Raw genomic sequence first — 15,921 nt, 5'->3', positions numbered from 1 at the left:
AAATCGGGCCCTTTTTGTCCATATAATAAAATGATATTGTTAATAAGTAACTGTGGTAATTGTATTAGTTAATAAAATGCGTGTGAGACTGTGATGAAACCAAAGCTGGATATTTAAAAGTTTAATCACACACACACACACATGAAAAAGGAAAACAATCAAACAAATTCAATAACAACCCTAGCGAGTGTGTGTGTAATGTAGTGTGGAACTGAATATTAGAAATAGAACAGTCAAACTGGGACTGGTTAGAGTTCTGAAGATTTTTTAAAGCCATAATAACAAGGTAGGTGGGAAAGGACCAAGCATTTTTTACTCTTAAAGGACAAAACTAATCAGCAGATCAGAGCCAGATGTAATGGAGTTAAATGACACAACAATGAAATAAACATCAAGATTTCTCCATTGATTGATCACGTGTGATGAGGCAACTCTGCTCTGACTCTTAACACCACAATTTGTCGAATCGTTAAGTGGGAGTTAAATGAAAACAAAATTGAATACAGATTTGGTGAGACTATCAAGTAAGCAAGCAATGCAATATTTATGAGTTGATTAAACTGTGTACGTAGACAGAGGGGCGCAATTGGCCAGTGCGCTGCCGCTTACTTATTCATGCTGGGGGCTAGACGTCTCTCTCTCTCTCCGTGAATTATTTAGACGTTCTCTTGGTGTGTCTGTGTTTGTATGTGTGTTTGAGTGCAGTGTGTGTGTGCGTGTGAATTATTAAGGTTATGTGTATACAGCCACTGTCGGGATCATCTTTAGAGGGGTCACTGGCCATGCTGTTGAAATAACATTACTATGACGCCACTTTGTGATCTCTGTGTGTGTGTAAGAGGGCTCGTCCATTTACTGAATTGATCCTTGGGGATGTTTTGTGGACTAAAGGCCAAAGTGATATTGAGATAAAGACAACACGATGCTCAGACGGAAGAGGGGGGGGGGAGGGGTGGACACAAGAAGGAGAAGGAAAGAAAAGCAAAACCGAAAGTCCTTCCAGTTCATTTTCTGAAGTCAATATGAGTCACACTATTCCCTTTGCCTTATTTCTGCCACAGAGTGAAATGAGTACATGGAAATTCGCTTCTTTTCATTATGGGTATATTGTCAGGTCTGACTGTAGGGGTCCTGAGAGAGGTGGCGACAGGTTAACATGTGAAATAGCTATGCTAATCACTATGCCGACTGCATTTCTGAACGCATGTTAGCACACTGTGAGCCATTTCACAGCAAACAGCCATCGCCTAAGCTGTGAATAATGACCACTTCAGCTTCGGCAAGGATATAAGGAGCAGGCTGCTGACAGACAGGGTTTAGTGGGTGGTTTACAGAGAGGGGAGTGAAGAGTGATGAAGAGAGAGAGGGGAGAGGGGGTGGATGGAGGAAGAGGAGGAGGAGGAAGGATGGATAGAAGGTATGACAGCTTTCTTCATAATTACTCACATCTTTCTCACTGCTCTCAATCCTTGAGAAATATCCATCCGACAGGGGAGACAGAGAGATAGGAGAAGCCCTTACTCAAAATACATGTCTTGTGGCTGCATTACATGGCGGATGATTGAGTCCACTGTCTGCTGAACGTTCTCCGTCTCTTCTAAGACAGATTTCTCGCTGTTAGAAAATCACTGGTCCAAAATGTGAGTCTATAGAGAAGGCTTCACTCTTTGATTCTGATGTGAACACATGCAGTAATGCTGACCTGGGAGAGGGTTTCAGATTGTCCAAAGTTTCTCTCCTTTTGCTCCCTTAGCTTTGTTGTAGCGATGTAGCTCGGTCGACAATAGCAACGTATCAATAAATATAACCTGCATGTTGATAACAATGTGAATGGGCCGTGCAAGGCATCTACAGCACAATTTAATATTCCCACCTTCTTCACCCTGTAAACTGTTGTTTCATTTGGACTTTGATTTGATTATGTTATATGTTATACATATATTCAAATTATTTTATTTATTATTCCCCCATCCTTCACCCTGTAAACTGCTGCGTCACTTGACTATATTATATGTTACGATGTTATGTTATATGTTATGTTACATAGTATGTTATTTTTCTATTTTGTAAAGACGTCTACTGCGTAGATATTGCCTGCCATGTCACAAGAATTTCACTGCTCCGATGACGCTGTCATTGGTGCAAGTGACAATAAACTTTGATTTAATTTGATTTGAATGATGTGTTAGCAAAGTGAAAACCAAAAGCTTTGATGAGAGTTAATGCTCCAGTGTGGCAGGAATTTGAGTTCAACATCTATCAAAAGTTTTTTTTAAACCTAGCTGCACCTTCCGCTGTAAAACTACCAGAAAAGTACAAGAAACTAATCACTGAAACATCGGCAGTGTATTGGTTGAAGAGTTTAAAGAAATCATGTAACTTTGGTCAGGTTAAAATGACCATCTTGATCAGAGAACACTAAAATGTCTCTGTTTTCAAATGACATTTTCTTCTCCTCCTGATTGTGCTTTCCTAATTATTTGGTATTTCGAGACTTTCTTTCCAACAACAGAAGGTTTCACCTCCATCACTTGAGTGAGGGGAAGTGAAATAAAGTATCATCTTCTCAGACAAATTCAGAGAAACAGACCCTGTTCAGACCTGGTGGGTCCTGAGTGATCCCATCACTTATGGTGAGTAGATTCAGGTCTGAACGCACCCAAATGCATCCTCAACCAATCCTGAGCTCTGACCAGTCAGATCTCAATGGGAGATGTCCTGGGACAATGGAGAATATCAAGGCTCACCTACTCAGCCAGCTCCTCTGACCCGCACTTTATTACACTCCTCAGTGTCCACACGCTGATTAGTTTATGACCATCGCCACAATATCAACACTTACCAACACATTATGATTAATCCTCTTTTCATAAGGGTAGAATATTCATTCTTCTTGTAGATCTGCATGCAGTTCATTATTCATTCAGCTACTCTTGACTCCACTTGTTCTTTCTCTCTTCACTTACGCCCACTCACCAACACTAACAAACATTGTCATCGGAAATATTTGTGTTTTTAAACTAATACAGTCTCTGTTCACAGGAGTTGCTTTGGCTCTGTGTCCGTTTTCATCACAATTCATTCTGTGTGGCGGTGTGCACAGGGATCATTTGGTTGTTAGTTGCAGATTACTCGAATAATAACTTATTGCGTCTCCTACACATTTAAGTAGTTGTATCATTGTAAAATGAAGAATTGAAAAGCAATGCTTGTAATTGATTATACACTGGTAGTTGAGGCTTGTTTTCTGCCAGCAGAAGGTCATGTGATAGGAGACGAATCAGCGACGGCTACATTGTGACAGTAAAGAGCAAATTAGCAAGAGGTTGTGTCTATAATATCGTTCGCAGTTTTTGTTGAGATTTAAAGTGCACAGGGTGATTTCAAACTGAAATGAGGCCAAAGGTGTTTCAAACATTTCTGTTTTAAAGGCCCTGAAACTAGTGAGTTGTGTGGACTGCAGGTGTTGCCGTAGCTGAGTTGATGCATTTTAAAACAATAACGTAGGGCTGTGGATAAAGCCTGAAAAACTGGGTAAAAACTTAATTTGCTCTTCACAAACACAAATGACAAATTTGAGTATTTGCTTATAAAGTGGGTAGATGAGATCTGATCACAGGAGACACATTCAGGATGCATTGTCACGTCAGGTGTGAACAAACAAACAAACAGCTGTCAACATTCACTATCATTGATGCCACATCTCTAAACAAATAACACTATGGCACCTATAAAGTGACTTTCATACCACACTGAAAAATACTTGAATGAGTAAATGAATGAATGTCTGGCTGTGTGAAAGGATGGGCTTCATTATGCAGAAAAGAGCACAAACAGTCATTGTTGAGAAATAGGCAGAAGCACCACCATGGAGCAGTGTTGTGTGTATTAGTGCTGTTTGTGGTGGTGGTGGATGGTGTGTTACACCGGGAGCCGGAGGGAAGGAGAGGATGGATGGGGTATATGCAGAGTGGGTGGCCTTTGAACCCCTCCTCTGGGACTCCTGAATATACTCTCCCCATCTCCTGGCTATATGGTCTCCATGGCGATCATTACAAATGGATGGTATAGTTGCGCGACTGGCTTATGTGACATGTTAGCGCAGGTGTTCGCCTGTCACAGCAGGGTCTCCTTTACATAATACCCCCCTGATTCACCACACTCTCCCCATGCCGAGACCTCATCTTAATGAGGAACATATACTGGGACCCCCAAAAACCACCTTCTCCCCCCCCCCCCTATCATCCCTCTTGCTGGACTCATATATTTTCCATTTTTCCGCTTCTACTGCCTCCACCTCCCCCACGTCTATCTGTGGATCAGCAACCCTCCTGGTGCTTTCCCCCGTTTGTTCCGTTCCTGTGCTTTCTCTCTGCATTCTTGGGAGTGATATAGGGAAACTGCACCTGGAGGAAACAATGTCCGTGAGGATGCTGCCTTCATGTTAATAGAGTAGCCTCGACTCCTTGTGGGCAGAGACATGCAGATACACCCAAAGGTGGAAGCATGACTAACATATTCTGCAGGGGAGAGGATTTGTCTCCCACTATTTAAAAGGAGAAGACCTAAAGCAAATACTTGATATGTAGACCCAAAGAGCTATTAGGGGAATCTGTGTCACAGCACTAACAAACACTTTGACAATGTAAACAGGCTGATGTTAATGAAAAGGGGCAGACTGACTTCCTATGTTGACTATTTAGCCGAGCATTTAGCCTAGAACCAAGGTAACGGGCGCTGTCATGGGAATGCTAATGAAGCTAAGGAAAACAAAGCCTGGTTAATGAGAGCTCTGAGATAAGAGAGCAGAGGCTAGGACACACACACACACACACACACACACACACACACACACACACATACACACACACACACACACAGACACACACACTTCTCCTTCAACACTAATTAGACAGGAAGGACTATATGTGGAGGAAGAGCTAACTATCCATCCACATCAATATCGCATCTTGCAGGCCTGTCTTGGCCATTGGCCTCAGAGACACGGAGGGAGGAGGGGGGCCGAGGAGAGGAAAAGGAGGAGAGACACAAATTAGAGAGAGGGCAAGACACGGCGGAGCAGAGAGAAAGTGTGAATGTGAATGTAGAGGAAATCACACCAACGCTTGTCTGGGTGTGATGTGACATGTGTGGTACGAGTGGAGATAAGAAAATCTACATATCACAGTGAAAGGAAATGTTGAGCAGCCACCTGGAGTGAGCGTAGATGTCACCTCTTTGCAGACACCCACCAGCTGTACTCACACACAGTATGTATTCACACATCGCTGCAATGGAATTCAGAGACGTGCACATTGACACACATAAAGAGTTGCGTGAGAAACATCAGATATTTGGTAGACAGGTGGACACGTCACAACAGACTTTTTCAGACAAGGACTCTGGGGCTTGACTTCCACGTATGAACAACCCAGTCCGAGATTCTCCACTCAAACCAAACACAGAAATCTCTGTAGCCTTCAGACAAGTGGCGGCACAGGAGGCAGGAGGCAGGACTAACATATATTCCACTGTGGAGATCATGTCCTATTGTTTACAGCACATCAACACAGACGTCGGCCCTAATTGCCAAAAGCTCTCAAATGTCATTGTGTTTCCAAACTGACTTCAGTGTCGTTTTTCTATCCATCATGCGTTTGAGGTGTCAGCAACACAGCCACTCGCTCGCGGAGAATCGTGGCGGATAATCTTCGGCTGAATCCTCACATGGGCTCACTCAAACATGATCTGACGTTTTTAATAGAGGGCTGGCAGGAGAAACTGCAGAGGATGTTCGAAGGAAGCAGTGTTAATTTTGGCAGCTATTTTTGATTTAGTCTTAGTCTTAGTCTTTTGACGAAAATGCATATTAGTTTTAGTCACCTTTTAGTCCTTGTAATCCTTCTTAGTTTTAGTCTAGTTTTAGTCGACGAAAACAAATTACATTTTAGTCTAGTTTTAGTCACATTTAATAGCCACATTAAACTCCTTTTCTATAAAAACATATAGCTGCAGCCTAATAGCTTAAAAATATATATTTAATTTTAAATGTGAAAACAAAAAGGGAGAGCAGGTCAGACTGGAGCCGGACACAGAAACTGAACATCGGTACAAACCAACTGCAGCTTCTGCTCTGATCGAGAAGCTGCAGCGCTGATCTCTGATCAGCTGAGACCAGAGAAACTCTGGTTTTCACTGTTTTCATAGTTAAGAAGCAGTCAGTCACTGAGAGGCTGCTCATAGAGAACGCGCTCTGCTTTCACTGTGTCTCTCTGAGCGAGTGCGCGAGGCGGGGGGCGGAGCTACGGACCGGAGCGCTATCTGGGGCGCACACATACACATACACAGACACACACAGTCACTCGCCCGCTCCTGATACTTCATGACGGCCTGATACGATGATGTTTTAAAAATTATTGTGACTTAGTCAACCACCAACATTTTCGTCTCGTCTCATCAACGAAAATTAAAATAGATTTCGTCATAGTTTTTATTTTCAAAGATTCGTTTTCCTTACGTCTTCGTCTCGTCTTCGTCATGGAAAAAGGGTCGTTAACGAATATATTTCGTCATAGTCTTCGTCAACGAAATTAACACTGGAAGGAACTGACTTGGACATTGACGTTCTCATATAAAGTCCCTGAGGAGAACTTCAGGAGAATATCCGGAGTTCAGAGTATATCTAAAAGCAGCTTAAAAGAAATAGGTCCATATACATGAGCATACACTGCATTAACAAACCGCTGTAGGTATAACTGCCTACTGTGCCAAGTATCCCTTTTCTAGTGCAGATGGCCATTCTGAACAGATCTGCAAAATGCTCACTGTTCAGAATTAGAAAGTATTTATTGCCAAGTAGGTTTACACCTACAAGGAATTTGCTCTGATTATTGGTGCATACAATGAACATAGAAACATAAAAACATACTAAATACAACACACACATAAGAAAAGCAATAAAAAGAAACAATATATATTTACTCACTATTTACATCTTATTTACTCCATTTTTCTAATATTTATACAAAGTAACATTTATTTAGACATAAACATATCTAAATAAAATATATATAATAGATAAAAGATATAAAAAGTGAAGTAAAAAGTGAAATGCAAGATGCAAGACAGTGAACACTGTCAGAATGCAATATTCAATGTATTACATTTACTTTCACTACAGCAACTTTGCAGGTGAAGGCCCCTGGAAGTTTTGAGGAAAGACAATCCAGCAGAACCAACACTTTCCCCAAACCCTACCATGAGTTCTGACTAACAACACAACTTTGCACCCAACCAGTTCTCCACAACAGATTTCTAAAACACAGCGGGCAGCAAGTCAACAGACTCCTGTATTCTGCATGGCCACTGAGCCAGAATATTGATCCTATCACCTTCGAGTCTTTAAGCCTCTTTGCAGTCAGGAGCCAACGGCCTGGAATGTCCAGGTTGCTTCCCATTGTCCGCTAGCCCACATTGAATAAACATCACCTCCTCACCCTCTTTACTGACCTGCAGGAGCAAGTCACCCAGAGAGAGCAGTGGGCACCAACTTCTAATCTTAGTGTGAACCCTTTTTGCAACTTCAGAGCTGTGGGTCAACAGGCAATTCAGCATGAAAGCAGATTGAAAGTTCACTAACAGCAAAGAGAACAAAGACTCAGTCACAGACATGTCCCGGAAATGTGCTCATGCAATCTCTCCGATTGGCCAAGATGAACTCTCGGAGCCGTCAGATGTGAACTCAATAAAGGCTCCTGCAATGGTGCAATGACAAAAAAGGAATAAAACAGGAATCTAAAGCCAAGAAAATCCCTCAGCACGTCTCTAACTCATGGAGCTCTCCTCCATCAGACCGCTATCTCCCTGAGCGCACGCAAGTATTACGCAAGTATTTAAATTTTTAATTGGTAATTCACAAAGAGGCTGTTGTGCCTTTGATTCGACTTGCTGCTTCTCAGACATTTCATCTGACTATAGATCATCTCCAAAGTAGAATCGAACTCTGCTACTCACTTATTCAATCCCCAGAGCCCTGTATGTTTTATTCCACCTCCTCCTTTGATAGTTATCTGTAGTTTTGGGTGAATGTCACTGAAATATTAGTGAGAAATTTGGACTTGCTGGTGCTTTCTCGCTTTTGCATATCAGCTACGTAACCTAGAAAGATTTGTACCTTACAAACAATAATTGTTACAACATCTTTGTAACTAATTGCTGACATGGACTCGTGATAGTGTATCAGCAGGTGCTGGCTACTGTAGCAATTGGCTTTGTTTCTGAATAGTGCTTGTTTAGTTTACTTCACACAACACAAGTACAAAATACATAAATGAAATGAAAATGAAAATGTGGGTTGTGGTAGAATCCAGTAAATGCTGAAATAAATACCACACCAAAAAGTCTCTAAATATTAGAGACAAAATATAAAACATAGAGCGGTGGAAGAATTTATATAGTTTATGCCATACAAATATATTTTCTAGAATACAGGGTTGAGCCCAGCATCAGCTTTACCTAGGTTTAAGTCTCATCCTCCAGACAAACCCCCGCCCTGCCTCCACCAGACACTCTTTCTCTCCTCCTTCTCCGTCCTGTCTCTCTGCGTCCGACACTCAGGGAATACTAAGCACTGGGCTTGTCCCCTCCCTGGGCTTGACCTGGTATTGCTGCCACTCCTCTTCCACAAGCCCGAGGCGATGGCTGAAGTTAAACTAGGTTAGGGGTGGGAATGGAAAAAGGTGCGTTAACACCACACAAACGGCACATCGACGAGTGTTAGCTTCATAACCTCCCAGCAAAGGTCGGGGGAGTGACTACCCCTCCGTCGCCCTGAATCCCCCCCTCTCTCTCGCCTTCCATCTATCACATGTCTATCTTCCATTTGCTTCCGTTCTTCTGCAATCTATGTTCCTTTTTTATCTGTCGCTCCCTCTCTATCTCTCTCCCAGTTTTGCACTCTCTCATTCTTCATTTCTCCATCGCTCTTGTACAATCAATCAGTTCTGAATTACTCATTTACTCTGTGTCTCTCAGTCAGGGGCGGCCGGCCAATAGAGGGCGATAGGGCGCCGCCCTCCTTGAGTCAAAAAAAAAAAAAAAAAAAAAAGATAATATGCCAAATATTTTTTTTTAATAATATATCATATGTATATATTTTTTAGTGATAATGATGCTAACCAATACATTTTGTAAAAAATTAAGCCTGTTTTCCTCTGAGCAGTTGTGTTTCATACCAACCGAGCGCTATGGGCGATTTCAGCCTGCCTGGAAATCGCCCCCAGCGCTCTCATTGACTTTCATGTAAAAGCTTTTTTTTTCAAACTGCAAGCCCTGCAATGCATTCTCTATGGGTTCCGGGAGTGCTTGCACTAACGTGATTCTGTCATATCATACGTACACTACAGTGAACGTCACGTGGTGCTTTGCTGCCGCCGCAGTCACGTTCACGATCGTCATGGCGAATATTACAGCTCAGAGCAACTCCATCATTTCATTTAGAGAATTACCATTTAGTCGTCGAAGCAATCAGGAAAAATTGGCTGTTAAACAATTAGGACCACCCCGACCAAATTTAAATATAAAACAAATATCAAAGAAAGGAGGCAAGTCGTACACCAGGGGATTTTCGCGGTGCTGGTACGAGAGGAAAAACTGGCTAGCAGGATGCGAGCTAGCCAACGGACTCTTCTGCTACCCCTGCGTCCTCATCCACCCTGATGGCTGCACCACGGAAACACCTTGGACTACAACAGGTTTCAAAGATATGCATCATCTGTCCGAAAAAATAAAAAAGCATGAAGCATCGAGGATCCACATTGACAGCTGCTTAAAACTGTCAGCGTTTGGGAGCGTCAACATTGCTACGCAGTTGGACGATGGCTACAGGCTAGCACTGCGTCGGCACAATGATGAGGTGGGAAAAAATCGCCACATTCTGGGCCGCCTGATCGACGGTGTTAAGTTCTGCGGTGTATTCGAGTTGGCCTTGCGAGGCCGAGACGAGAGCGAGGGATCCAGCAACCCCGGAATTTTTCGAGGATTGGTACAGTTTATTGCATCCCTAGATGAAGTTTTTGAGGAGCATTTAAAAACGGCCACCGTCTTTAAAGGCACATCCAAGACCGTCCAAAATGAGCTGCTCGACTGCATGGCAGCTGTCATTAGGGCACGCATTACGGAGGAGGTGAAGTCGGCCAGCTTCGTTGCGATACAAGCTGACGAAACAACGGACGTCTCGACTCAGACTCAGATGGTCATGGTATTGCGATACATTGATGGGAGCCATGCTGTTCAAGAGCGTTTTTTTGAGTTTGTCCCCCTCTCGTCTTCAACGGCTGACTCGATTGCCACTGCTATTATGGAGAGACTGAACAGTCTATTCACCGAGGAAGAGAGGGGTAAACTCATCGCGCAAGCATATGACGGGGCCAATGTGATGAGAGGAGAGAAGGCTGGTGTGCAGCAAAAAGTGCGAGAGCATTACAAAAATGCACATTATTTACATTGCTATGCACACCAGCTGAATTTGATCATGCAGCAAGCCACTTCTCAGGTCCCAGCAGTGAGGGTTTTTTTCTCGGATCTGAATGGCATTTCTAGTTTTTTTAGTCGGTCACCCAAACGCACCACCATCCTCGACCAGGTTGTTGCACGAAGGCTGCCAAGAGCATCGGCCACAAGATGGAACTTCAACAGCAGGGTCGTGAACACAGTCTATGAGAACCTAGATGACCTCATAGAGTGTTTTGAAGCCATCAGCACAGACGGCTCATTTGACTGCACCACAGTGAGGGAGGCATCTGGCTACCTGAGGATGCTGCAGGACGATGACTTCAAGTTTTTCCTGCATCTATTTCATCAAATCATGCCTCACGTTGACATTATGTACCAACAGCTGCAGAAGAAGGACATTGATGCAGTCTTCATCAAACGTGCTCTGCAGAGCTTCACAAGCAGTGTTCAAGCCATACGGTAAGATAAGTTACACTTTATTGTCACCATGGGGAAATCTGTCTTGGGCACAGTGAATGATTGATTCATTAAAAACTATTAACTATAACTATTGCACTTGAACTTGGGAATAAGGTGCAGGTGATAAAGTATGAGTGCTAAAGTTAAGTACTTTCCTATTTATTGCACATTATTCTATTGCACGTTCTATTGCATCAGCTTAATGGAGGCCAGAACAAATTATCATTTTAAGCGATTTGATTTGCATCTTAATACACATTCTTCTGCCTGATGGCAGCGTTTCATATTCAGGGAAACTATATTATTTGCCTTTTTCCTAACTCCCTTTTAATATAGGCTCTGTAATGGCTCGTATAGGAGATCTTAAAACAGGACAAAACATACTATTATTACTGGTTTTCTAAGACAGGAACTGTAGGTAATTGCATTGACATACTGTATACGTTCATATACTAACACACACTCTCCTTGTCTGTCGGTTTCAGGGACCAGAGCTCATCTCCAGAGCAGCAGCAAGTAGCAGCAGGAACTACAGGAAAAAGGAGGGCCTTGGGAGAGCAAGACAAGCAGAGGCTGTCTAAGGAGGTAGATGATTTTTTAGTTTTGTTTGTTTATTTTCTTTTTTTGTTCTATTTTTCTCTCACTTCACTTCATTGCATACCTTACTGTATTGTATTCTAAAGTCATGCAGACCTCCTTTTTAAGGCCTCTGGAACCTAGTGTTAAAAAATCACCCCTTCTGTATTTACAGTTACATTCAAGGATGGATGGTGGCAGTGTTTTTAACTCATAGTGTACTTCCAATTTGTGATATACTCTCTTTATTTTGACAGGTCTGTGACACCATCTTGGGCCATGCAAACGAGAGGTTCTCTTTCACAAGCCACCTTGTGAGTGCAACGCTGCTACAAGGAAACCTGTTTGAGCAGTACTCCCATGTGTTCCCTGATGAGGCTCTGAACACCACTGCCAAGGCATACCCCATGCTGAATAAGGCGAAGCTCAAGACTGAACTGTCCCTTATCTACGAGAGTCCAGATTTCAAGGGCTGCAGTGGTGCATTGGCACTCTACCAGGTTCTACAGAGGAACAACCTCCACGAGACCCTATCTGAGACTGTGGCTCTGTTGAACATCCTCATAACCACTCCCATGACAACTGCTGAAGCTGAGAGGTGTTTCTCGACCTTAAAGAGAATCAAGACATTCCTGCGAAACTCAATGGGACAGGATCGTCTCAATGCTCTGGCCATGCTTTCCATGGAGAGGGAACTAGTCAGGAACATGCCTGATTTTAATGAGAGGGTCATTGATCACTTTGCTGCTTTGAAAGAGAGACGAGCAAAATTTCAATACAAGTGAGAAATGTTGTTTTAATGTTGTTGTGTTGTTGCACTACTCAAATGTTGAATTGGAAATAGCTGTATTAATTGCATATCATTAGCCAATTTTTTTGTTTGCTTTGTAATGTACATGTGTCTTATGGGTAAATTCTTGTTAAATAGCACCCAATGTTTTGATTATCACCTTGGATCATTCTTGTTTTAGGAATACTGTAAATATTGCAATGAGTAGGCTATGCCACTAGTTTTTATATATGCTGTCATCAAGTTGTGTGATGAGAACTGTAAATATTATAATTACTAGGCTATGCTAACATCCATTTTTTGTTAAATCAGAACACAACTGCTGCACTTAAAATAAATGTTATCAGATGGAGAAAGAGTATTGTGATTTATTGTAAAGCAGTCTCTTTTAACTTTCCGAGGTATTTAAGGAGGCAAAATGGTAGATGAAAATGTACCGTTAGATGACCACAGTGGGATAGTTCATTCATCAGCCAAAAGCATGTTAACATTCACTATAAACTTGATTTAGCTGTATCAAAAAAATCATATAGAACATGCAGTCGATGTCTGATGTTGCCATTTAGCTGTTCGATGAGGTAAGCAGAAAACAATCTGATTGTACCGTGGATCTTAGCCATCATCGCAACAATTGCCCCCCCTGAGAAATTTGTCAGGAGCCGCCACTGCTCTCAGTGCCGCATACTCTCTCTCTGCCACCGAGGACTCCGTTAATTTGCTCCCCTCCCTCTCTCTCCCTTTCACTTGATAGAATCAGATGCTATTTGTCTATTAAGGGGCCACAGGGATATTTAATAAAGGGCCTGTAATAACTGTGTGGCTGCCTGCAAGTGTGCAGGAGTGTGCATTTCCAACCAGGCGGGTGACTATCCCTCCATTCTCCACCTTGATGAGGAAATTAACATGTCCGATGTGGCGGCTGATGAAAAGCCATCTCGATGCCAATGGTGAATGTCGGAGTTAATTTTCTATTTAGCTACAGTAACCCTAACCAACTCTAATTGATTAGGTGATCAAAAGTAATTGGTATTAGGCCACAGCTATGGATTCATTTGTCTTTTATGAATACTAATTGACCCCACACTGCCCCTGCGCCCACACCTCCCCCGGTACTTCAGGGCTCTTCCTTCCCTCTGCAGCACTCACTGGACCTGCAAGTCATTGTGAATTCTTCCCATACCCTCCTACCCTTAATCTTCTGTGTGTCTGTGGGTATGTGTGTGTGTTTGTACAAGTGCGTGTGCGTGTGCATGTGGGTAGCGGTACATCGTGTCGGTGTGTTTTCCGCCGCTTGTATCCGTGTGATTAAGTATTCGTCTCTCAGCTGTCCTGCCTCCCGGCCTCGGGAGAAAACCAAACAATTCGTTTTGACATCCATTATGGGTATGACTTTGGGTGAGCCTGTATCAGTGTTGGTGTTTGTGTGTGTGTGTGTGTGTGTGTGTGTGTGTGCTCAGAAGTCATAGCTCCGGGAACGTCCATTTGGGAAGCAAATTGGAACAGGGAAAACCGCAGGTCCCTGGGAATTAATATGGGATGAATCTAAATAATCAAAACAGGCCTAATTTCCTCAATCCATGCTGGACATTTATGAGGCCCAGTAAGAAAAAGAAACTGAATGAGAGATAATGTGTCTCACACTGGGCCTCTGGCACTCAGATACACATAATTCAAACATACACATGCACACAGGTATACATGTAACCACAAGCCAAGCAAGTGCACAAAGCTCATTATGTCTATCAGCAGTTAACAGCAGGGCCGGTTACCCTGGCAATAAGACCTAAACAAAGCTCGATATTGATTAAAGCTAATCAAAAAGAGATATTGATTGAGAATTATCGGAGACTAATGTTAACTTATTGCGGCTTCATCACCAGTTAGCTATTGACTGAGCTGGTGGGATGAATATTCTGCTGTTACCCGACACACACGTGAACACCAGCACCAACAAGACTGAACTCTTATCACTGCTTAGGAGACTTCCTTTCTCCGTTAATGTGTATATGTAACACAAATACATACACAACCGACACAACCCTGCAGAGGTAAGGCTATAAGGCTGTCATGGTAACCATTCTGCAAAGGTGTAATTGGTCAAGGGAAGGACGTGTAGTGAAATATTTGCTGAGAGGAGGTATGTAAATTCACTGCACACACCCACACCAACCCACACCCACACCCACACACACACACACACGCACACAATACTCTGGAGATTTCATGTTCAAAATCACTGTAACCTGAATGATGAGTCGACAGACAAAAATATACTGACAAGTCGGAGCAAACATTTGTTGATGCCGCATAGTGAGTGACAAGTTCATTCTCCAAAAGAAAAGGCAAAAACAAACAAGCCCAGACATTTAATTAAAAATATGCAAATGTGTTCACAGTTTGGAGGCTATCAAATTCAACTTAACAGAAAGAAAAAAATGTCTGACTTCATCTGTTTCAATTACAGCCTCCCTGCAATTTCCACCAGCTCCACTGAAATAGAAGGGGGAGGGGGTTCCGTCCAGTGGTCTTAGATTAGATCTCTAACACAGGGTTAGTATTGACTATAAAGGATAATTATTCAGTGGCACACAGACCAATTAAACATACCATTACTATTAAAATGGTTCAAATGATCATGGCGCTTTTAAATTATCCCCGACATAAATGATTATATAGTAGCGGTAAAAGTTGAAAATATTATTTTCTCTTGCAGTCTCTTTAATACTTTCTAGATCGCAGAAAAACACTGAGCAGTCCTAGGTTTCTTAGACTTTCATAATTACTTGCTACAGGAGTATGATGTATGTTTTGCTGCCGAGCAAAAGGGCAGCATGATTATATCTTAGGCTCTTTCCCCAGTTCGTGTCCCTTGTGTCCTATTAAAGGAGAAAGAAAATCAAACTGGCCAGGGCTTGGAAAATGATCGATCACGCTGACCCCATGTGTGTAACATATATGCAACTTGTCAGCCTGTAAGCTGGGCTAATACATCAGCGAACACATTTGTTGACCTAGACATCCTCCCAACAATCCCACTGTGAACATTTGGGCTGCAGACAGATAGTTTGGCAGAATGGGAACGACGACCCTGACCCTGTGTAATGTAGTAGCATATTAAAAGTCAGCCTGTTATTGATGATTTTTTTCTCTTAGATTCCTATTTTAGGATGAGCTTCTAGTCAAAGTGGACATTGCACCGTGCGGTTCACTTTACACTACAGGGACTTAGTTCAAGATCTATGCAAATGAGCTCAGTCATGTCCACGTGGAAGAGGTGTAGCACTCTGAATCCCCCTCCATTACCCTAATTAATCATTCATGTTCCACATCTACATATTGAAATTACCAGAGCTTCACCTACACTAAGAGGGGGAGGAGATGAAGGAAGTGATAGGAGGAAAAGTTGCAACAAAAAGAGAAAGCAGAGAGAAGAGTGGGCTTTTATTTATGTTCTTTCTTTCTAAAAAAACAAAACTGTTTTGTTTCAGGGTCTTTGGCTTCATCCCGGGGCCCTTGACGTTTCCAAACAGCGATGCAGCCAGCAGTTAGCCTGTGACCGTGCAGCGCTGTCTGCATTAACACAG

General features: G+C 42.6%; 2 protein-coding genes across 2 annotated transcripts in view; one reads left to right on the top strand and one right to left on the bottom strand.

Annotated features, from left to right (window-relative positions):
- dab1a (DAB adaptor protein 1a) overlaps positions 1–15,921 on the bottom strand; it is a 251,276-nt gene that overhangs the window by 93,364 nt on the left and 141,991 nt on the right. The gene's annotated exons all lie outside the window — the stretch shown is intronic.
- Positions 9,388–12,695, top strand: LOC133961196 (zinc finger MYM-type protein 1-like). The gene is made up of 3 exons (XM_062396229.1): positions 9,388–10,971; positions 11,457–11,556; positions 11,805–12,695. Exons 1-3 carry the CDS (start codon positions 9,455–9,457, stop codon positions 12,330–12,332), a joined length of 2,145 nt encoding a protein of 714 aa, XP_062252213.1. The 5' UTR covers positions 9,388–9,454; the 3' UTR covers positions 12,333–12,695.

The sequence above is a fragment of the Platichthys flesus genome, chromosome 9 (genome assembly GCF_949316205.1).
Source record: "Platichthys flesus chromosome 9, fPlaFle2.1, whole genome shotgun sequence".
Classification (NCBI taxonomy): domain Eukaryota; kingdom Metazoa; phylum Chordata; class Actinopteri; order Pleuronectiformes; family Pleuronectidae; genus Platichthys; species Platichthys flesus.
This window is presented reverse-complemented; position numbering and strand designations above follow the sequence as displayed.

Excerpts from the sequence above, each read along its gene's own strand:
- LOC133961196 (XM_062396229.1), top strand. The coding sequence starts at position 9,455 with ATGGCGAATATTACAGCTCAGAGCAACTCCATCATTTCATTTAGAGAA. Across the intron at positions 10,972-11,456 it reads AGCAGTGTTCAAGCCATACG|GGACCAGAGCTCATCTCCAG; the intron begins GTAAGATAAGTT and ends TGTCGGTTTCAG. Across the intron at positions 11,557-11,804 it reads AGCAGAGGCTGTCTAAGGAG|GTCTGTGACACCATCTTGGG; the intron begins GTAGATGATTTT and ends TTATTTTGACAG.